The 21,109-nt window shown below is 55.1% G+C and overlaps 1 protein-coding gene across 4 annotated transcripts in view; it reads right to left on the bottom strand.

The window, feature by feature from the left end:
- Positions 1-21: 21 nt before the first annotated feature.
- Positions 22-21,109, bottom strand: part of PELP1 (proline, glutamate and leucine rich protein 1) — a 44,035-nt gene continuing 22,947 nt past the window's right edge. For all 4 annotated transcript variants that reach the window (XM_082300513.1, XM_082300512.1, XM_082300511.1 and 1 more), the window contains 8 exons: positions 15,656-15,744; positions 14,444-14,557; positions 12,412-12,562; positions 12,047-12,173; positions 9,638-9,693; positions 6,025-6,240; positions 2,378-3,802; positions 22-164 (listed from right to left, as the gene is read on the bottom strand). In XM_082300513.1, coding sequence (XP_082156639.1) covers positions 81-164; positions 2,378-3,802; positions 6,025-6,240; positions 9,638-9,693; positions 12,047-12,173; positions 12,412-12,562; positions 14,444-14,557; positions 15,656-15,744 — 2,262 coding nt within the window. In that variant the 3' untranslated portion in view covers positions 22-80. The remainder of the gene's footprint in view (positions 165-2,377; positions 3,803-6,024; positions 6,241-9,637; positions 9,694-12,046; positions 12,174-12,411; positions 12,563-14,443; positions 14,558-15,655; positions 15,745-21,109) is intronic.

Consider the following 21,109-nt stretch of genomic DNA (forward strand, 5'->3'; position numbering starts at 1 on the left):
TTTATTTGGGGAGGGGGCGGCTTTTATTAAATGCGGGAAACGCCCCCGAATTTGGGGGGTTTGGGGGGGATTTTGGGGGGTCACAGGGGGGTTTCGGGGGTCTTCTCGTCGTCGGGGGGGCAGTCGATGAAATCGGCCAACATCGTGGTGGTCTCGTCCTGCTCCTGGGGGGGGCGGGGGGTGTCAAGAGGGGTCCCAAAATTGAGCCCCCTCCTCATTTAGAGACCCCCCAATTCCCCCTGGACCCCCAAATTCCCTTCCAGGATTCCTCAATTCCCTTCCAGGACCCCAAAATCCCCCAAATTCATCCCAAATCCCCCCTAAAACCCTTCCAGGACCTCCAAAATTCCCTAAATTCACCCCAAATCCCCCCAAAACCTTCCCAGGACCCCCAAAATCCCCCAAATTCACCCCAAATCCCCCCAAAAACCCTCCCCGGACCCCCAAATCCCCCTCAAAACCCCAAAATCCCCTCTAAACCCCTTCCAGGACCCTCAAATCCCCCCCTAAAACCCTTCCAGGACCCCCAAAATCCCCCAAATTCACCCCAAATCTCCCCCAAATCCCCCCCCCAAACCCTTCCAGGACCCCCAAATCCCCCCCAAAACTCCAAAATCCCCCCCAAAAACCCTTCTAGGACCCCCCAAAATCCCCCAAATTCACCCCAAATCCCCCCCTAAAACCCTTCCAGGACCCCCAAAATCCCCCAAATTCACCCCAAATCCCCCCAAAACCCTTCCAGGACCCCCAAACTCCCCCAAAATCCCCCCCTAAAACCCTTCCAGGACCTCCAAAATTCCCTAAATTCACCCCAAATCTCCCCCAAAACCTTCCCAGGACCCCCAAAATCCCCCAAATTCACCCCAAATCTCCCCCAAAACCTTCCCAGGACCCCCGAAATTCCCTAAATTCACCCCAAATCTCCCCCAAAACCTTCCCAGGACCCCCAAAATCCCCCAAATCCCCCCTAAAACCCTTCCAGGACCTCAAAAATTCCCTAAATTCACCCCAAATCCCCCCTAAAACCCTTCCAGGACCCCCAAAATCCCCCAAATTCACCCCAAATCTCCCCCAAAACCCCAAAATCTCCCCCTAAACCCCTTCCAGGACCCCCAAAATTCCCCAAAATCCCCCCCTAAAACCCTTCCAGGACCCCCAAAATTCCCCAAATTCACCCCAAATCTCCCCCAAAACCTTCCCAGGACTCCCAAATCCCCCTAAACCCCTTCCAGGACCCCCAAACTCCCCCCAAATCCCCCCTAAAACCCTTCCAGGACCCCCAAAATCCCCCAAATTCACCCCAAATCTCCCCCAAAACCCCAAAATCCCCTCTAAACCCCTTCCAGGACCCTCAAATCCCCCCCTAAAACCCTTCCAGGACCCCCCAAATCCCCCAAATTCACCCCAAATCTCCCCCAAATCCCCCCCCAAAACCCTTCCAGGACCCCCAAATCCCCCCCAAAACTCCAAAATCCCCCCCAAAAACCCTTCCAGGACCCCCCAAAATCCCCCAAATTCACCCCAAATCCCCCCAAAACCCTTCCAGGACCCCCAAACTCCCCCAAAATCCCCCCCTAAAACCCTTCCAGGACCCCCAAAATTCCCTAAATTCACCCCAAATCTCCCCCAAAACCTTCCCAGGACCCCCAAAATCCCCCAAATTCACCCCAAATCCCCCCAAAACCCTTCCAGGACCCCCAAACTCCCCCAAAATCCCCCCCTAAAACCCTTCCAGGACCCCCAAAATTCCCTAAATTCACCCCAAATCTCCCCCAAAACCTTCCCAGGACTCCCAAATCCCCCTAAACCCCTTCCAGGACCCCCAAACTCCCCCAAATCCCCCCTCAAAACCCTTCCAGGACCCCCAAAATCCCCCAAATTCACCCCAAATCTCCCCCAAAACCCCAAAATCCCCTCTAAACCCCTTCCAGGACCCTCAAATCCCCCCCTAAAACCCTTCCAGGACCCCCCAAATCCCCCAAATTCACCCCAAATCTCCCCCAAATCCCCCTCCAAAACCCTTCCAGGACCCCCAAATCCCCCCCAAAACTCCAAAATCCCCCCCAAAAACCCTTCCAGGACCCCCCAAAATCCCCCAAATTCACCCCAAATCCCCCCCTAAAACCCTTCCAGGACCCCCAAAATCCCCCAAATTCACCCCAAATCCCCCCAAAACCCTTCCAGGACCCCCAAACTCCCCCCAAAATCCCCCCCTAAAACCCTTCCAGTACCCCCCAAAATCCCCCAAATTCACCCCAAATCCCCCCAAAACCCTTCCAGGACCCCCAAACTCCCCCCAACTCCCCCCTCAAAACCCTTCCAGGACCCCCAAAATCCCCCAAATTCACCCCAAATCCCCTCCCCCCCCCCCCGTTACCTCCTCCTTGCCCGGGGGGGGCTCGGGGGGCTCCTCCTGCAGTGGGGGAGGGGCGGTGGGGGAGGGGCTGCGCCCCGGCCCGGGGGGTTCGGGTGGGGGAGGGGAAGGGGCGGCCTCGAGGGCGGGGGGAGGGGCGGAGCCCTCGGGGTGGGGGAGGGGCTGCAGGGGCGGGGGGAGGGGGCTGGGAGGGGGGAGGGGAGGGGTGGGGTCGGGGTGGGGGAGGGGCCGCGGTTCTTCCGCCCCTCCCCCCCCCGTTTCGGGTGGGTGTGGGGGGAGGGGCTCGGGGGGCGTTTCCGGGATGGGGGGAGGGGGTGGGGGAGGGGCGGGGGAGGGCTCGTCCACTTCCATCAGCAGCACCGCCCCTCCCCCACCCGCTTCGGCTGCCCCCTCCTCTTCCTCCTCCTCCTCCTCCTCCTCCGACAGCCCCTCCCCCTCCTCTTCCTCCTCGAACTCCTCCTCCTCCTCCTCGAACTCTTCCTCCTCCTCCTCCTCCTCCTCCAGCTCCTCCTCCTCGAACTCCTCCTCTTCCTCCTCAAAGAACTCCTCCTCCTCCTCCTCCTCTTCCTCCCCGAACTCTTCCTCCTCCTCCTCCTCCTCCTCCTCCTCCTCCTCGCTGCTGTTGATGTTGATCACCGCCGGCCCCTCCCCCACCCCTCCCTCCTGCCCCTCCCCCTCCCCTCCCCTGCCCGGGCTCTGCGCTGGGGGCGGGTGGGGGAGGGGCGCTGCCCCTTCTCCTCCCTCCCCCACCCCCACCCCGCCGCCTTCCTCCTCCTCCTCCTCCTCCTCTTCCTCCTCCTCCTCCTCTTCCTCCTCCTCCTCCCCATCCCCCTCCCCACCCCCCCCATCCTCCCCCTCCCCCCTCACATCCCTCCCCTCCCCCCCCTCCTCGCGCGCCTCGGGGGGGGTCGGCGGTGGCGGTGGCGGTGGGGGAGGGGGTGGCGGTGGGGGAGGGGCGATGCCGGCTCGCTCCGGGGGGGCTTTTTTGGGCACGATCACCACGGAATCGTCCGAGTCGCTCTCGAGCGAGATCTCCACGTCCGACGCCTCCTCCTTGTCGTAGTGCACGAACACGGGGCGGCGCGGCCGAGCCCCTCCCCCACCCGGCCCCACCCCTCCCCCCCCCGGCCCCACCCCCACCCCGGCAACCGAGGGAGGGTGGGGGAGGGGCGGCGGCACCGCCTCGCCCGCCCCTTTGCAAAGGGGAGGTGGGGGAGGGGCGGGTGGGGGAGGGGTTTGGGAGCGCCCCTCCCCCACCTCGGGTGGGGGATGGGGGAGGGGTTTGGGTGGGGGTGGGGGGAGGGGGCGGAATGAGGAGGGGTCAGAGGGGGGTGCTGAGGTGGGGGGGGGAGGGGCGGTCAGGGGGGGCACCCAAGGCCGGGCCAGGGCGTTGGCGACCACCAGGGACTCGGAGCAGAGAGAGGCCACCTGGGGGGGGGGAGGGGAGAGACAGATTGGAGGGGGGGTCCTGGGGGGAGGGGGGGGAGGGATTTGGGGGGGTCTGAGGGGGATTTGAGGGGTCTGGGGGAGATTTGGGGGGGTCTGGGGGAGATTTGGGGGGCTCTGGGGAAGATCTGGAGGGATTAGGGGGGGATTTGGGGGGGTCTGAGGGGGTCCTGAGGGGGATTTGGGGGAGATTTGAGGGGTCTCAGGGGGTCTGGGGGAGATTTGGGGGGCTCTGGGGAAGATCTGGAGGGATTAGGGGGGGATTTGGGGGGGTCTGAGGGGGTCCTGGGAGGATTTGGGGGAGATTTGAGGGGTCTGAGGGGGTCCGGGGGGGGTCCTGAGGGGGATTTGAGGGGTCTGAGGGGGTCTGGGGGAGATTTGGGGGAGATTTGAGGGGTCTGAGGGGGATTTGGGAGGCTCTGGGGGGGATTTGGGGGAGATTTGGGGGTCCTGGGGGAGATTTGGGGGGGTCTGTGGGGGATTTGAGGGGTCTGAGGGGGTCTGGGGGAGATTTGGGGGGCTCTGGGGAAGATCTGGAGGGATTAGGGGGGGATTTGGGGGGGTCTGAGGGGGTCCTGAGGGGGATTTGGGGGAGATTTGAGGGGTCTCAGGGGGTCTGGGGGAGATTTGGCGGGATTAGGGGGGGATTTGGGGGGGTTTTGGGGAGATTTGAGGGGTCTGAGGGGGATTTGGGAGGCTCTGGGGGAGATTTGGGGGGATTTGGGGGAGATTTGGGGGGTCTGGGGGAGATTTGGGGGGCTCTGGGGAAGATCTGGAGGGATTAGGGGGGGATTTGGGGGGGTCTGAGGGGGTCCTGAGGGGGATTTGGGGGAGATTTGAGGGGTCTGAGGGGGTCCTGGGGGAGATTTGGGGGGATTTGGGGGAGATTTGAGGGGTCTCAGGGGGTCTGGGGGAGATTTGGGGGGGCTGAGGGGGTCCTGGGGGAGATTTGGGGGGGCTGAGAGGGATTTGGGAGGCTCTGGGGGAGATTTGGGGGGGATTAGGGGGGGATTAGGGGGGAATTTGGGGGAGATTTGGGGGGTCTCGGGTCCTGGGGGAGATTTGGGGGGGTCTGAGGGGGTCTGGGGGAGATTTGGGGGGGATTTGGGGGAGATTTGGGAGGATTTGGGGGAGATTTGAGGGGTCTGAGGGGGTCCTGGGGGGGTCCTGAGGGGGATTTGGGAGGGTCTGGGGGAGATTTGGGGGAGATTTGAAGGGTCTGAGGGGGATTTGGGAGGCTCTGGGGGAGATTTGGGGAGATTTGGGGGGGATTTGGGGGGATCTGAGGGGGATTTGGGGGGATTAGGGGGGGATTTGGGGGGGTTTGGGGGAGATTTGAGGGGTCTCAGGGGGTCTGGGGGGATTTGGGGGAGATTTGGGGGTCCTGGGGGAGATTTGGGGGGCTCTGGGGAAGATCTGGAGGGATTGGGGGGGGATTTGGGGGGGTCTGAGGGGGTCCTGGGGGGATCTGGGGGAGATTTGAGGGGTCTCAGGGGATCCTGGGGGGGATTTGGGAGGATTTGGGGGAGATTTGAGGGGTCTGAGGGGGTCCTGGGGGGGTCCTGAGGGGGATTTGGGAGGGTCTGGGGGAGATTTGAGGGGTCTCAGGGGGTCTGGGGGAGATTTGGGGGAATTTGGGGGAGATTTGGGGGGATCTGGGGGAGATTTGAGGGGTCTGGGGGGGATTTGAGGGGGGTTTGGGGTCTGCAGGGAGGTTCCGGGGGGGATTTGGGGGTTCTGAGGGGTCCTGGGGGGGATTTTGGGGTAACTCCGGGACGTTTTCGAGGATATTTCGGGGTAACTCCGGGGCGTTTTTGGGGCGATTTCGGGGTAACTGCGGGACGTTTTCGAGGATATTTCGGGGTAACTGCGGGAGGTTTTTGGGGCGATTTCGGGGTAACTCCGGGACGTTTTCGAGGATATTTCGGGGTAACTGCGGGAGGTTTTTTGGGGCAATTTCGGGGTAACTGCGGGAGGGTTTTGGGGCGATTTCGGGGTAACTGCGGGACGTTTTCGAGGATATTTCGGGGTAACTGCGGGAGGTTTTCGAGGATATTCTGGGGTAACTCCGGGAGGTTTTTTGGGGCGGTTTCGGGGTAACTGCGGGAGGTTTTCGAGGATATTCTGGGGTAACTCCAGGAGGTTTTTTGGGGCGGTTTCGGGGTAACTGCGGGAGGTTTTGGGGCTCTCTGGGGCAGGCTCACCTGCACGTCGGGGTCGCTCTGGCCGCGGGCGAAGGCGCGCAGGGCGCAGTGCAGGGGGGGCGCGGCGCCGGGGGGGGGGCTCAGCAGCAGCGCCAGCAGGACCCCGTAGAGCCCCCCCCGGCAGCGGGCGCTGGCAAACGGGGACCCCGCGGCGGCAACCGAGGGCGGCTCGGGGGGCAAGCGCAGCGCCAGCGGCACCAAGAGCTCCGTCAGGCGCTGCCGGGGGCAGACAGAGCCGGGTCAGAGACGGGGGACATGGGAAAGTGGGGGTTGGAGCCGGGAAAATGGGGGTTGGAGACGAGAAAATGGGGGTTGGGGGTGGGAAAATGGGGGTTGGGGATGGGAAATGGGGGTTGGAGCCGGGAAAATGGGGGTTGGGGGTGGGGGAGATGGGAAAGTGGGGGTTGGGGATGAGAAAATGGGGGTTGGGGGTGGGAAATGGGGGTTGGGGATGGGAAAATGGGGGTTGGGGATGGGAAAATGGGGGTTGAAAAATGGGGGTTGGGGATGGGAAAATGGGGGTTGGAGACCAAAAATGGGGGTTGGGGATGGGAAAATGGGGGTTGGGGATGGGAAATGGGGGTTGGGGGTGGGAAATGGGGGTTGAAAAATGGGGGTTGGGGATGAGAAAATGGGGGTTGAAAAATGGGGGTTGGGGATGGGAAAATGGGGGTTGGAGACCAAAAATGGGGGTTGGGGATGGGAAAATGGGGGTTGGGGATGGGAAATGGGGGTTGGGGGTGGGGGAGATGGGAAAGTGGGGGTTGGGGATTGAGAAATGGGGGTTGGGGATGGGAAATGGGGGTTGGGGATGGGAAATGGGGGTTGGGGGTGGGAAATGGGGGTTGGGGATGGGAAATGGGGGTTGGGGATGGAAAAATGGGGGTTGGGGATGAGAAAATGGGGGTTGGGGATGGGGGAGATGGGAAAGTGGGGGTTGGAGATGAGAAAATGGGGGTTGGGGGTGAGAAATGGGGGTTGGGGATGGAAAAATGGGGGTTGGAGACCAAAAATGGGGGTTGGAGATGAGAAAATGGGGGTTGGAGATTGAAAAATGGGGGTTGAAAAATGGGGGTTGGGGATGAGAAATGGGGGTTGGGGATGGGAAAATGGGGGTTGGGGATGGGAAATGGGGGTTGGGGATGGGAAAATGGGGGTTGGGGACCAAAAATGGGGGTTGGGGATGAGAAATGGGGGTTGGAGCCGGGAAAATGGGGGTTGGGGATGGGAAATGGGGGTTGGGGATGGGAAATGGGGGTTGGGGATGGGGGAGATGGGAAAGTGGGGGTTGGGGATGAGAAATGGGGGTTGGGGATGGGAAAATGGGGGTTGGGGATGAGAAATGGGGGTTGGGGATGGGAAAATGGGGGTTGGGGATGAGAAATGGGGGTTGGGGATGGGAAAATGGGGGTTGGGGATGAGAAATGGGGGTTGGGGATGGGAAATGGGGGTTGGGGATGAGAAAATGGGGGTTGGGGATTGAGAAATGGGGGTTAGAGATTGAAAAATGGGGGTTGGGGATGGGAAAATGGGGGTTGGGGATGGGAAATGGGGGTTGGGGATTGAGAAATGGGGGTTGGGGATGGGAAAATGGGGGTTGGAGACCAAAAATGGGGGTTGGGGATTGAGAAATGGGGGTTGGGGATGGGAAAATGGGGGTTGGAGACCAAAAATGGGGGTGAGAGATTGAAAAATGGGAGTTAGAGACGAGAAAATGGGGGTTGGGGATGAGAAAATGGGGGTTGGGGATTGAAAAATGGAGGTTAGAGATGAGAAATGGGGGTTGGAGACCAAAAATGGGGGTTGGGGATGAGAAATGGGGGTTGGGGATTGAAAAATGGGGGTGAGAGCCAAAAAAATGGGGGTTAGAGATGGGGGAGATGGGAAAGTGGGGATTGGAGCCAAAAAAATGGGGGTTGGAGATGAGAAAATGGGGGTTAGAGACCAAAAAATGGGGGTGAGAGCCAAAAAAATGGGTATATATAGACCAAAAAATGGGGGTTAGAGACCAAAAATGGGGGTTAGAGACGAGAAAGTGGGAATATATAGACCAAAAATGGGGGTCAGAGACCAAAAAATAGGGGTTATAGACCAAAAAATGGGAATTATAGACCAAAAAATGGGGGTTAGAGATGAAAAAATGGGAATTAGAGCCAAAAAAATGGGGGTGAGAGCCCGAAAATGGGGGTTGGAGATGGGGGAGATGGGAAAGTGGGGGTTGGAGCCAAAAAAATGAGAATTAGAGACCAAAAAACCCCCCCAAAACCCCCCCAAAATCTCCCAAATCCCCCCAAAATTGCCCAGGACCCCCCAAAATCCTTCCTAAAAATTCCTCCAGACCCCCCAAATCCCCCCCAGATCCCCCCAAAATCCCCGAATCCCCCCAAAATCCCCCCAAATCTCCCCCAAATCCCCCAAGATCCCCCCCAAATCTCCCCAAATCCCCAAATCTCTCCAAAATCCCCCCAAAATCTCCCCAAAATCTCCCCCAAATCTCCCCAAATCCCCCCAAAATCCCCCAAGATCCCCCAAATCCCCCCCAAATCTCCCAAACCTCCTCAAATCTCCCCAAATCCCCCCCAAATCCCAAAATCTCCCCAAATCTCCCCAAATCCCCCCAAAATCCCCCAAATCTCCCCCAAATCTCCCCAAATCTCCCCCAAATCCCCCCAAAATCCCTCCAAATCCCCCCCCAAATCTCCCAAAATCTCTCCCAAAATCCCCCCAAATCTCCCCCAAATCCCCCCAAAATCCCCCAAATCTCCCCCAAATCCCCAAATCTCTCCAAAATCCCTCCCAAAATCCCCCAAATCCCCCCCAAAATCCCAAAATCCCCCCAAAATCCCTCCCAAAATCCCCCAAAATCTCCCCAAATCTCCCCAAATCCCCCCAAAATCTCCCCCAAATCCCCCAAAATCCCCCCAAAATCCCCCAAATCCCCCCAAAATCCCCCCAAATCTACCCCAAATCTCCCAAAATCTCCCCAAATCTCTCCAAAATCTCCCCAAATCCCCCCCAAAATCCCCCAAATCCTTCCAAAATCCCAAAATCCCTCCCAAAATCCCCCAAAATCCCCCAAATCCCCCCCCAAATCTCCCCCAAATCTCCCAAAATCCCCAAATCTCTCCAAAATCCCTCCCAAAATCTCCCCAAATCCCCCCCAAAATCCCCCAAATCCTTCCAAAATCCCAAAATCCCCCCAAAATCCCTCCCCAAATCCCCCAAAATCCCCCCAAAATCCCCCAAATCCCCCCAAAATCCCCCCAAATCTCCCCCAAATCTCCCAAAATCTCCCCAAATCTCTCCAAAATCTCCCCAAATCCCCCCCAAAATCCCCCAAATCCTTCCAAAATCCCAAAATCCCTCCCAAAATCCCCCAAAATCCCCCAAATCCCCCCCCAAATCTCCCCCAAATCTCCCAAAATCCCCAAATCTCTCCAAAATCCCTCCCAAAATCTCCCCCAAATCCTTCCAAAATCCCAAAATCCCTCCCAAAATCCCCCAAAATCTCCCCAAATCTCCCCCCAAATCCCCCCAAATCTCCCCAAATCCCCCAAAATCCCCCCAAAATCCCAAAATCCCCCCAAATCCCCCCAAATCCCCCCCGCCTCACCCGGTGCGTCTCCTCCTTGATCAGGGGCCCCCCCGTGAGGAGGATCCTGCGCAGGGCTGGGGGGGAACCCCAAAATTGGGGGGGGGGAGGTGAATTTTGGGGACCCCTCCCCCAACCCTGACCCCTCCCTGGGGCAATTTTGGGGCTCCCAGGGGGGATTTGGGGGTTTTAGGAAGGTTTGGGGGGGATTTGGGGGGTCCCAAGGTGGATTTGGGGTGATTTTGGGGGGTCCTGGGTGAATTTTTGGGGTCCCAGGGTTGATTTTGGGGGTCCTGGGTTGATTTTGGGGTTCCCAGGTGGATTTTGGGGCATTTTGGGGGGTCCTGGGTTGATTTTGGGGTCCCAAGGTGGATTTTGGGTGATTTTGGGGGGTTCTGGGTGAATTTTTGGGGTCCCAGGGTTGATTTTGGGGTTCCCAGGTGGATTTTGGGGCATTTTGGGGGGTTCTGGGTGAATTTTTGGGGTCCCAGGGTTGATTTTGGGGGTCCCAAGGTGGATTTTGGGCTTTTTGGGGGGTCCTGGGTTAACTTTTGGGGTTCCAAGGTGGATTTGGGGTGATTTTGGGGGTCCTGGGTTGATTTGGGGGGGTCCCAAGGTGGATTTTGGGTGATTTTGGGGGGTCCTGGGTGAATTTTTGGGGTCCCAAAGTGGATTTTGGGGGTCCCAAAGTGGATTTTAGGGGGTCCTGGGTGAATTTTTGGGGTCCCAGGGTTGATTTTGGGGTTCCCAGGTGGATTTGGGGGCATTTTGGGGTTCCCAGGTGGATTTTGGGGCATTTTGGGGGGTCCTGGGTTGATTTGGGGGGGTCCCAAGGTGGATTTTGGGTGATTTTGGGGTCCTGGGTTGATTTTTGAGGTCCCAAAATGGATTTTGGGGGTCCCAAGGTGGATTTTGGGTGATTTTGGGGGGTCCTGGGTTGATTTTTGGGGTCCCAGGGTTGATTTTGGGGTTCCCAAGGTGGATTTTGGGCTTTTTGGGGGGTCCTGGGTTGAATTTTTGGGGTCCCAAAGTGGATTTTGGGGGGTCCTGGGTGAATTTTTGGGGTCCCAAAGTGGATTTTGGGGGGTCCTGGGTGAATTTTTGGGGTCCCAGGGTTGATTTTGGGGTTCCCAGGTGGATTTGGGGGCATTTTGGGGTTCCCAGGTGGATTTTGGGGCATTTTGGGGGGTCCTGGGTTGATTTGAGGGAGTCCCAAGGTGGATTTTGGGGGTCCCAAGGTGGATTTTGGGCTTTTTGGGGGGTCCTGGGTTGAATTTTTGGGGTCCCAAAGTGGATTTTGGGGGTCCCAAGGTGGATTTGGGGTGATTTTGGGGGGTCCTGGGTGAATTTTTGGGGTCCCAAAGTGGATTTTGGGGGGTCCTGGGTGAATTTTTGGGGTCCCAGGGTTGATTTTGGGGGTCCCAAGGTGGATTTGGGGTGATTTTGGGGGGTCCTGGGTGAATTTTTGGGGTCCCAGGGTTGATTTTGGGGTTCCCAGGTGGATTTGGGGGCATTTTGGGGTTCCCAGGTGGATTTTGGGGCATTTTGGGGGGTCCTGGGTTGATTTGAGGGAGTCCCAAGGTGGATTTTGGGGGTCCCAAGGTGGATTTTGGGCTTTTTGGGGGGTCCTGGGTGAATTTTTGGGGTCCCAGGGTTGATTTTGGGGGTCCCAAGGTGGATTTGGGGTGATTTTGGGGGGTCCTGGGTTGATTTTTGGGGTTCCCCGGCTGCTTTGGGGTGGTTTGGGGACATTTTGGGGTCCCAGGGTTGATTTTGGGGTTCCCAGGGGGATTTTGGGGACATTTTGGGGTCCCTGGGTTGATTTTGGGGGTCCCGAGTTGATTTTTGGAGTTCCCTAGTCCGACCTGGGGCAGTTTTTGGGGTGATTTTGGGGAATTTGGGGGGTTTTCAGCAGTCCTGAGTCGATTTTTGGGGTTCCCAGGTCATTTTTGGGGTGACTTCAGGGGGGTTTTGGGGCTCCCGAGTCGATTTTTGGGGCTCCTGGGCTGTTTTTGGGGTAATTCAAGGGGATTTTGGGGCTTTTCCAGGGCCCCGAGTTGATTTTTGGGGTTCCCAGGTCGTTTTTGGGGTGATTTGAGGTCAATTTTGGGGTAATTCGGGGCGGTTTTAGGGGTTTTCAGCGGTCCTGAGTCGATTTTTGGGGTTCTCAGATCATTTTTGGGGTGATTTCAGGGGGTTTTTGGGGTTCCCGGGTCATTTTTGGGGGTCCTGGGTCATTTTTGGGGTGACTTCAGGGGGTTTTTGGGGTTCCCGAGTCCATTTTTGGGGTTCACAGATCGTTTTTGGGGTGATTTCAGGTCGATTTTGGGGTAATTCAGGACGGTTTTCAGGGTTTTCAGGGGTCCCGAGTCCATTTTTGGGGGTCCCGGGCCGGTTTTGGGGTGACTTCAGGGGTTTTTGGGGCTGTACCTGCCAGGGCAGCCGCGCAGGTGTCGCTGTTGGCCGCGGGTTCCCCTTTGCGGTGCAGGGGGGGCCCCTCGGGACCCTCCCCCAATTTGGGCCTTTTGGGGGCGCTGGGTTTGGGCTCCGCCCGGAGCTGCGGGAAAAGGGGGGGTCAGGGGGGGTCAGGGGCGATTTTGGGGAGGAAATTTGGGGTCCAGGGAGATTTGGGGAGGAATTTGGGGGGTCTGGGGGAGAAATTTGGGGATTTGGGGGGGGGAGATTTGGGGGTTCAGGGGGAGTCGGGGGCAATTTGGGAGGGGAATTTGTGGGTCCAGGGGTATTTTGGGATCGGGGGAAGGTTTTGGGGTGAAAAAGGGCGGTTTTGGCGTCACCTTGGCCCCCTCAGAGGGGGGGGAGATGTCGCTGATCAGGTGGGCCAGGAGGACCTCGTTGGGGGTCCCGGGGCCCTGCAGGATCCCCGAGGCTGCGCCCGCCACCTGCACCCACAGCTCCAGCACCTGGTACAGGCGGCTCCGCACCGCCCTGGGGACCCCAAAAACGGATTCAGGGACCCCAAAAACCCCCCAAAACCACCCCAAAAACCCCCAAAACCACCCCAAAAACCCCCCCAGAACACAAAAATGCCAAAAAAGCCCAAAAAAAACCCCAAAACTCCACCAAACCCGGCACAGGCGGCTCCGCACCGCCCTGGGGACCCCAAAAACGGATTCAGGGACCCCAAAAACCCCCCAAAACCACCCCAAAAACCCCCAAAACCACCCCAAAAACCCCCAAAACCACCCCAGGACACAAAAATGCCAAAAAAAACCCCAAAAACCCCCAAAACTCCACCAAACCCGGCACAGGCGGCTCCGCACCGCCCTGGGGACCCCAAAAACGGATTCAGGGACCCCAAAAACCCCAAAACCACCCCAAAAACCCCCCAAAACCCCAAAAACCACCCCAGAAACCCCCAGGACACAAAACCACCAAAAAAACCAAAAAAAACCCCAAAAAACCCCAAACCTCCCCCCAAACCCGGCACAGGCGGCTCTGCACCGCCCTGGGGACCCCAAAAACGGATTCAGGGACCCCAAAAACCCCAAAACCACCCCAAAAACCCCCAAAACCCCCAAAACCACCCCAAAAACCACCCCAAAAAGCCCCAAATGAGCCCAAAATCACCCAAAACTGAATTTCCCCATTTTTGGGTCCCTTTCCCCATTTTTGGGTCCCTTTCCCCATTTTTGGGTCCCTTTCCCATTTTTGGGGTCCCTTCCCCCATTTTTGGGTCCCTTTCCCCATTTTCGAGTCCCTTTCCCCATTTTTGGGTCCTTTTCCCCATTTTTTGAGTCCCTTTCCCCATTTTCGGGCCCCTCTCCCCATTTTTTGAGTCCCTTTCCCCATTTTTGGGTCCCTCTCCCCATTTTTTGAGTCCCTTTCCCCATTTTTGGGTCCCTTTCCCCATTTTTGGGTCCCTTTCCCCATTTTTGGGTCCCTTTCCCCATTTTCGGGTCCCTTTCCCCATTTTTTGGGTCCCTTTCCCCATTTTTGGGTCCCTTTCCCCATTTTTGGGTCCCTCTCCCCATTTTTTGGGTCCCTTTCCCCATTTTTGGGTCCCTTTCCCCATTTTCGGGTCCCTTTCCCCATTTTTTGGGTCCCTTTCCCCATTTTTGAGTCCCTTTCCCCATTTTCGGGTCCCTTTCCCCATTTTTGGGTCCCTTTCCCCATTTTCGGGGTCGCTTTTCCCATTTTTGAGTCCCTTTCCCCATTTTTGGGGTCCCTTTCCCCATTTTGGGGTCCCTTTCCCCATTTTCGGGTCCCTTTCCCCATTTTTGGGTCCCTCTCCCCATTTTTGGGGTCCCTTTCCCCATTTTTGGGTCCCTTTTCCCATTTTTGGGTTCCTCTCCCCATTTTTGGGGTCCCTCTCCCCATTTTTGGGGTCCCTCTCCCCATTTTTGGGTCCCTCTCCCCATTTTCGGGTCCCTTTCCCCATTTTTGGGTCCCTTTCCCCATTTTTGGGGTCCCTCTTCCCATTTTCGGGTCCCTTTCCCCATTTTTGAGTCCCTTTCCCCATTTTTTGAGTCCCTTTCCCATTTTTGGGTCCCTTTCCCCATTTTCGGGGTCCCTCTCCCCATTTTTGGGTCCCTCTCCCCATTTTTGGGGTCCCTCTTCCCATTTTTGAGTCCCTTTCCCCATTTTTTGAGTCCCTTTCCCCATTTTCGGGGTCCCTTTCCCCATTTTCGGGTCCCTTTCCCCATTTTTGAGTCCCTTTCCCCATTTTTCGGGTCCCTTTCCCCATTTTTGAGTCCCTTTCCCCATTTTTCGGGTCCCTCTCCCCATTTTTGGGGTCCCTTTTCCCATTTTCGGGGTCCCTCTCCCCATTTTTGGGCCCCTTTTCCCGTTTTTGGGGTCCCCCCTCACCCGAAGGGTCTCTCCTGCCCGGGGGGGGGATCCCGGGGGCCGCTCCAGGAGCTCAGGACCTGCGGGAAGAGGCGGCCCAGGAGGGACCCCCAGCGCACGAGACGGGCCCCGCACCTGGGGGGGACAGAAATCCCTCCAAATCCACCCAAAATGCCCCAAAATCCCCCCCAGGAGGGACCCCCAGCGCACGAGACGGGCCCCGCACCTGGGGGGGACAGAAATCCCTCCAAATCCACCCAAAATGCCCCAAAATCCCCCCCAGGAGGGACCCCCAGCGCACGAGACGGGCCCCGCACCTGGGGGGGACAGAAATCCCTCCAAATCCACCCAAAATGCCCCAAAATCCCCCCCAGGAGGGACCCCCAGCGCACGAGACGGGCCCCGCACCTGGGGGGGACAGAAATCCCTCCAAATCCACCCAAAATGCCCCAAAATCCCCCCAAAATGCCCCAAAATCCACCCCAGGAGGGACCCCCAGCGCACGAGACGGGCCCCGCACCTGGGGGGGACAGAAATCCCTCCAAATCCACCCAAAATGCCCCAAAATCCCCCCAAAATGCCCCAAAATCCACCCCAGGAGGGACCCCCAGCGCACGAGACGGGCCCCGCACCTGGGGGGGACAGAAATCCCTCCAAATCCACCCAAAATGCCCCAAAATCCACCCAAAAGCCACCAAAATCCACCCAAAATTCACCCAAAATCTCCCAAAATCCACCCAAAATCCCCCAAAATCCACATGGAACACCCCAAAATCCACCCAAATCCACCCAAAATCCCCCAAAATTCACCCAAAATGCCCCAAAATCCCCCAAAATTCACCCAAAATGCCCCCAAATCCCCCCAAAATCGCCCAAAATTCACCCAAAATCTCCCAAAATCCACCCAAAATCCCCCAAAATTCACCCAAATCCCCCCAAAATCCCCCCAAATTCACCCGAAATGCCCCCAAATCCCCCCAAAATCGCCCAAAATTCACCTGAAATCCCCCAAAATCCCTCCCGGAACCCCCTGAGCGTCCCCAGTCCCTCCCAGTCCCTCCCAGTCCCCCCCCAGTTCCCTCCCAGTCCCTCCCAGTTCCCTCCCAGTCCCTTCCAGTCCATCCCAGTTCCCTCCCAGTCCCTCCCAGTCCCTCCCAGTTCCCTCCCAGTCCCTCCCAGTCCCTCCCAGTCCCTCCCAGTCCCTCCCAGTGCTCCCAGTGCTCCCAGTCTCACGCCAGCACCAGCGCTCCCAGCACGTCCAGCGCGTCCAGGTGCACCTGGGGCAGCAGCAGCCCCCGGAGGGGCCCCTCCCCGAACCAGCTCTGGGGGGACACCAGTACAAACCAGTATGGACCAGTACGGACCAGTATAGACCAGTATGGACCAGTACGGACCAGTACGGACCAGTATAGACCAGTATAGACCAGTACGGACCAGTATAGACCAGTATGGACCGGTACGGACCAGTATGGACCAGTACTGACCAGTATGGACCAGTACGGACCAGTATGGACCAGTATAGACCAGTATAGACCAGTATAGACCGGTACAGACCGGTACGGACCAGTACGGACCAGTACAGACTGGTACGGATCAGTACGGACCAGTATGGACCAGTACGGACCAGTATGGACCAGTATAGACCAGTGCGGACCAGTACGGACCAGTATAGACCAGTATAGACCAGTATAGAGCAGTACGGACCAGCACGGACCAGTACAGACCAGTACAGACTGGCACGGACCAGCACGGACCAGTACGGACCAGTATAGACCAGTATGGACCAGTATAGACCAGTATGGACCAGTACAGACCGGTATGGACCAGTACGGACCGGTACGGACCAGCACGGACCAGCACGGACCAGCACGGACCAGTACGGACCGGTACGGACCGGTACGGACCGGCACAGACCAGCACGGACCAGTATGGACCAGTATAGACCAGTACGGACCAGTACAGACCAGTATGGACCGGTACGGACTGGTACGGACCGGTACAGACCAGTATGGACCAGTACAGACCGGTACGGACCAATACGGACCAGTATGGACCAGTATGGACCGGTACGGACCTGTACGGACCAGTATGGACCAGTACAGACCGGTACGGACAAATACGGACCAGTACGGACCCGTATGGACCGCTACAGACCAGTATAGTCCAGTACGGACCGGCACGGACCAGTACGGACCATTACGGACCAGTATGGACCAGTACAGACCGGTACGGACCGGTATGAGCCAGTATGGACCAGTACGGACCAGTACAGACCGGTATGAGCCAGTATGGACCAGTACGGACCAGTACGGACCAGTACGGACCGGTATGAGCCAGTATGGACCAGTACGGACCAGTACGGACCAGTATGGACCGGTATGGACCAGTACGGACCAGTACGGACCGGTACGGACCAGTATGGACCAGTACAGACCAGTATGGACCAGCACGGACCGGTACAGACCAGTATGGACCAGTACAGACCAGTATAGTCCAGTACGGACCAGTACAGACCAGTATGGACCAGTACGGACCGGTACGGACCAGTACGGACCAGTATGGACCAGTATAGACCAGTATACACCAGTATAGACCAGTACGGACCGGTACGGACCACTACGGACCGGTACGGACCGGTACGGACCAGTATGGACCAGTATGGACCAGTAGGGACTGCGGATTTTGGGGTTTTTTTGGTTCGGTTTTTTTTTATTTTTGGGGGGGGTTTTTTGGGGAGGTTTTTGGGTGAATTTTGGGGGTTTTTGCGCTGATTTGGGGTTTTTTTAAGGGGTTTTGGGGAGGTTTTTTTGGCAGAATTTTGGTTTTTTGGGGGGGGGGGTTGGGTGAATTTTGGGGGTTTTTGGGCTGATTATGAGAGGATTTGGGGGTTTTTTAAGAGGTTTTGGGAATTTGGGGGTTTTTTGGGGGGGTTTAGGGGTTTTTTGGGGGGAGTTTTTGGGGGTTTTTTGGGGTTTTTTGGGGTTTTTTTTTTGTTTTTTTTTAAGGGTTTTTTGACGTTTTGGGGTTTTTTTGGGGGGTTTTTTGGGGTTTTTTTTGGGGGGGTTTTGGGGTTTTTTTGGGGTTTTTTTGGGGGCTTTTCGGGGGGGATTTTTGGGGTTTTTTTTTTTGGGAGGATTTTGGGGGTTTTGGGTGGGTTTCTTTTGGGATTTTTTGGGGTTTTTTTTGGGTTTTTTTGGGTTTTTTTCCGGGGTTTTTCGGGGGGATTTTTGGGGGGTTTTTTTTGGGAGGATTTTGGGGGTTTTTGGGGGGTTTTTTTGGGGTTTTTGGGGTTTTTTTTGGGGGGTTTTGGGGTTTTTTGGGGGGTTTTTTGGGCGGTTGTTTTTGGTTTTTTGGGGGGGAGTTGGGGTTTTTTTGAGGTTTTTTGGGGGGGTTTCTTTTGGGGTTTTTTTGGGGTTTTTTGGTTTCTTTTGGGGTTTTTTTTGAGGGGTTTTTTGGGGGTTTTTTTGGGGGTCTTTTTGGGTTTTTTTGGGGGGGTTTTTAGGTTTCTTTTTGGGGTTTTTTTGAGGGGCTTTTTTGGGGTTCTTTGGGGTTTTTTGGGGGGTTTTTTTTGGGCGGGTTTTTTTGGGGTCTTTTTGGGGTTCTTTTGGGGTTTTTTTGGGGTTCTTTGGGGTTTCTTTTGGGGGTTTTTTGGGGGTTTTTTGGGGGGGTTGGGTTTCTTTTGGGGTTCTTTTTGAGGTTTTTTGGGGGGTTTTTTTGGGGGTCTTTTTGGGTTTTTTGGGGGGTTTTTTGGGCGGTTGTTTTTGGTTTTTTGGGGAGGAGTTGGGGTTTTTTGGGGGGGTTTCTTTTGGGATTTTTTGGGGGTTTTTTGGTTTCTTTTGGGTTTTTTTTTGAGGGGTTTTTTGGGGGTTTTTTTGGGGGTCTTTTTGGGTTTTTTTGGGGGGGGGTTTTGGGTTTCTTTTTGAGGTTTTTTTGAGGGGCTTTTTTGGGGTTCTTTTGGGTTTTTTGGGGGGTTTTTTTTGGGCGGGTTTTTTTGGGGTCTTTTTGGGGTTCTTTTGGGGTTTTTTTGGGTTTTTTGGGATTTCTTTTGGGGGTTTTTTGGGGTTTTTTTGGGGGGGGGTTTGGGTTTCTTTTGAGGTTTTTTTTGAGGTTTTTTTGGGGGTTTTTTGGTTTCTTTTGGGGTTTTTTTTGAGGGGTTTTTTGGGGGTCTTTTTGGGTTTTTTTGGGGGGGGTTTTTGGGTTTCTTTTTGGGGTTTTTTTGAGGGGCTTTTTTGGGGTTCTTTGGGGTTTTTTGGGGGGTTTTTTTTGGGCGGGTTTTATTGGGGTCTTTTTGGGTTTCTTTTGGGGTTTTTTTGGGTTTTTTGGGGTTTCTTTTGGGGGTTTTTTGGGGTTTTTTTTTGGGGTCTTTTTGGGTTTCTTTTGGGGTTTTTTGGGGTTTCTTTTGGGGTTTTTTGGGTTTTTTTTGGGGGGGGGTTGGGTTTCTTTTGGGTTTTTTTTTGAGGTTTTTTTGGGGGTTTTTGTGGGGGTCTTTTTGGGTTTTTTTGGGGGGGTTTTTGGGGGGGATTTTGGGGTTTTTGGGGGTTTTTTTGGGGGGTTTTGGGGTTTTTTGGGGGTTTTTTTGGGGGGGTTTCTTTTGGGGTTTTTTTGGTTTCTTTTGGGGTTTTTTTGAGGGGTTTTTTGGGGTTTTTTTGGGGGGGTTTTTTTGGGGGTCTTTTTGGTTTTTTTTGGGGGGGGGTTTGGGTTTCTTTTTGGGGCTTTTTTGAGGGGCTTTTTTGGGGTTCTTTTGGGTTTTTTGGGGTTTTTTTTTTGGGGCGGGTTTTTTTTGGGGTCTTTTTGGGGTTCTTTTGGGGTTTTTTGGGTTTTTTGGGGTTTCTTTTGGGGGTTTTTTGGGTTTTTTTGGGGGGGGTTTTGGGTTTCTTTTGGGGGTTTTTTTGAGGTTTTTTTGGGGGTTTTTTTGGGGGTCTTTTTGGGTTTTTTGGGGGGTTTTTTGGGCGGTTGTTTTTGGTTTTTTGGGGGGGAGTTGGGGTTTTTTGGGGGGGTTTCTTTTGGGATTTTTTGGGGGTTTTTTGGTTTCTTTTGGGTTTTTTTTTTGAGGGGTTTTTTGGGGGTTTTTTTGGGGTCTTTTTGGGTTTTTTTGGGGGGGGGGTTGGGTTTCTTTTTGGGGTTTTTTTGAGGGGCTTTTTTGGGGTTCTTTGGGGTTTTTTGGGGGGTTTTTTTTGGGCGGGTTTTTTTGGGGTCTTTTTGGGGTTCTTTTGGGGTTTTTTTGGGTTTTTTGGGGTTTCTTTTGGGGGTTTTTTGGGGTTTTTTTGGGGGGGTTGGGTTTCTTTTGGGGTTCTTTTTGAGGTTTTTTTGGGGGTTTTTTTGGGGGTCTTTTTGGTTTTTTTTTGGGGGGGGTTTGGGTTTCTTTTTGGGGCTTTTTTGAGGGGCTTTTTTGGGGTTCTTTTGGGTTTTTTGGGTTTTTTTTTTTTGGGCGGGTTTTTTTGGAGTCTTTTTGGGTTTCTTTTGGGTTTTTTTTGGGTTTTTTGGGGTTTCTTTTGGGGGTTTTTGGGGTTTTTTTGGGGGGGGGTTTTGGGTTTCTTTTGGGGTTTTTTGGGTTTTTTGGGGTTTCTTTTGGGGGTTTTTTGGGGTTTTTTTTGGGGGGGGGTTGGGTTTCTTTTGGGGGTTTTTTTGAGGTTTTTTTGGGGGTTTTTGTGGGGGTCTTTTTGGGTTTTTTTGGGGGGGTTTTTAGGTTTCTTTTTGGGGTTTTTTTGAGGGGCTTTTTTGGGGTTCTTTGGGGTTTTTTGGGGGTTTTTTTTTGGGCGGGTTTTATTGGGGTCTTTTTGGGTTTCTTTTGGGGTTTTTTTGGGTTTTTTGGGGTTTCTTTTGGGGGTTTTTTGGGGTTTTTTTTTGGGGTCTTTTTGGGTTTCTTTTGGGGTTTTTTGGGGTTTCTTTTGGGGTTTTTTTGGGGTTTTTTTGGGGGGGGTTGGGTTTCTTTTGGGGTTTTTTTTGAGTTTTTTTTGGGGGTTTTTGGGGGGGTCTTTTTGGGTTTTTTTGGGGGGGGGTTTTGGGTTTCTTTTTGGGGTTTTTTTGAGGGGCTTTTTTGGGGTTCTTTTGGGTTTTTTGGGGGGTTTTTTTTGGGCGGGTTTTTTTGGGGTCTTTTTGGGTTTCTTTTGGGGTTTTTTTGGGTTTTTTGGGGTTTCTTTTGGGGGTTTTTTGGGGTTTTTTTTGGGGTCTTTTTGGGTTTCTTTTGGGGTTTTTTGGGGTTTTTTTGGGGTTTTTTTGGGGGGGGGTTGGGTTTCTTTTGGGGTTGTTTTTGAGGTTTTTTTGGGGTTTTTTTGGGGGGTCTTTTTGGGTTTTTTGGGGGGTTTTTTGGGCGGTTGTTTTTGGTTTTTTGGGGAGGAGTTGGGGTTTTTTGGGGGGGTTTCTTTTGGGATTTTTTGGGGGTTTTTTGGTTTCTTTTGGGGTTTTTTTTGAGGGGTTTTTTGGGGTTTTTTTTGGGGGTCTTTTTGGGTTTTTTTGGGGGGGGTTTTTGGGTTTCTTTTTGGGGTTTTTTTGAGGGGCTTTTTTGGGGTTCTTTGGGGTTTTTTGGGGGGTTTTTTTTGGGCGGGTTTTTTTGGGGTCTTTTTGGGGTTCTTTTGGGGTTTTTTTGGGTTTTTTGGGGTTTCTTTTGGGGGTTTTTTGGGTTTTTTTTGGGGGGGGTTTTGGGTTTCTTTTGGGGGTTTTTTTGAGGTTTTTTTGGGGGTCTTTTTG

This window comes from Coloeus monedula (genome assembly GCF_965178545.1).
Source record: "Coloeus monedula genome assembly, chromosome: 40".
Lineage (NCBI taxonomy): Eukaryota > Metazoa > Chordata > Aves > Passeriformes > Corvidae > Coloeus > Coloeus monedula.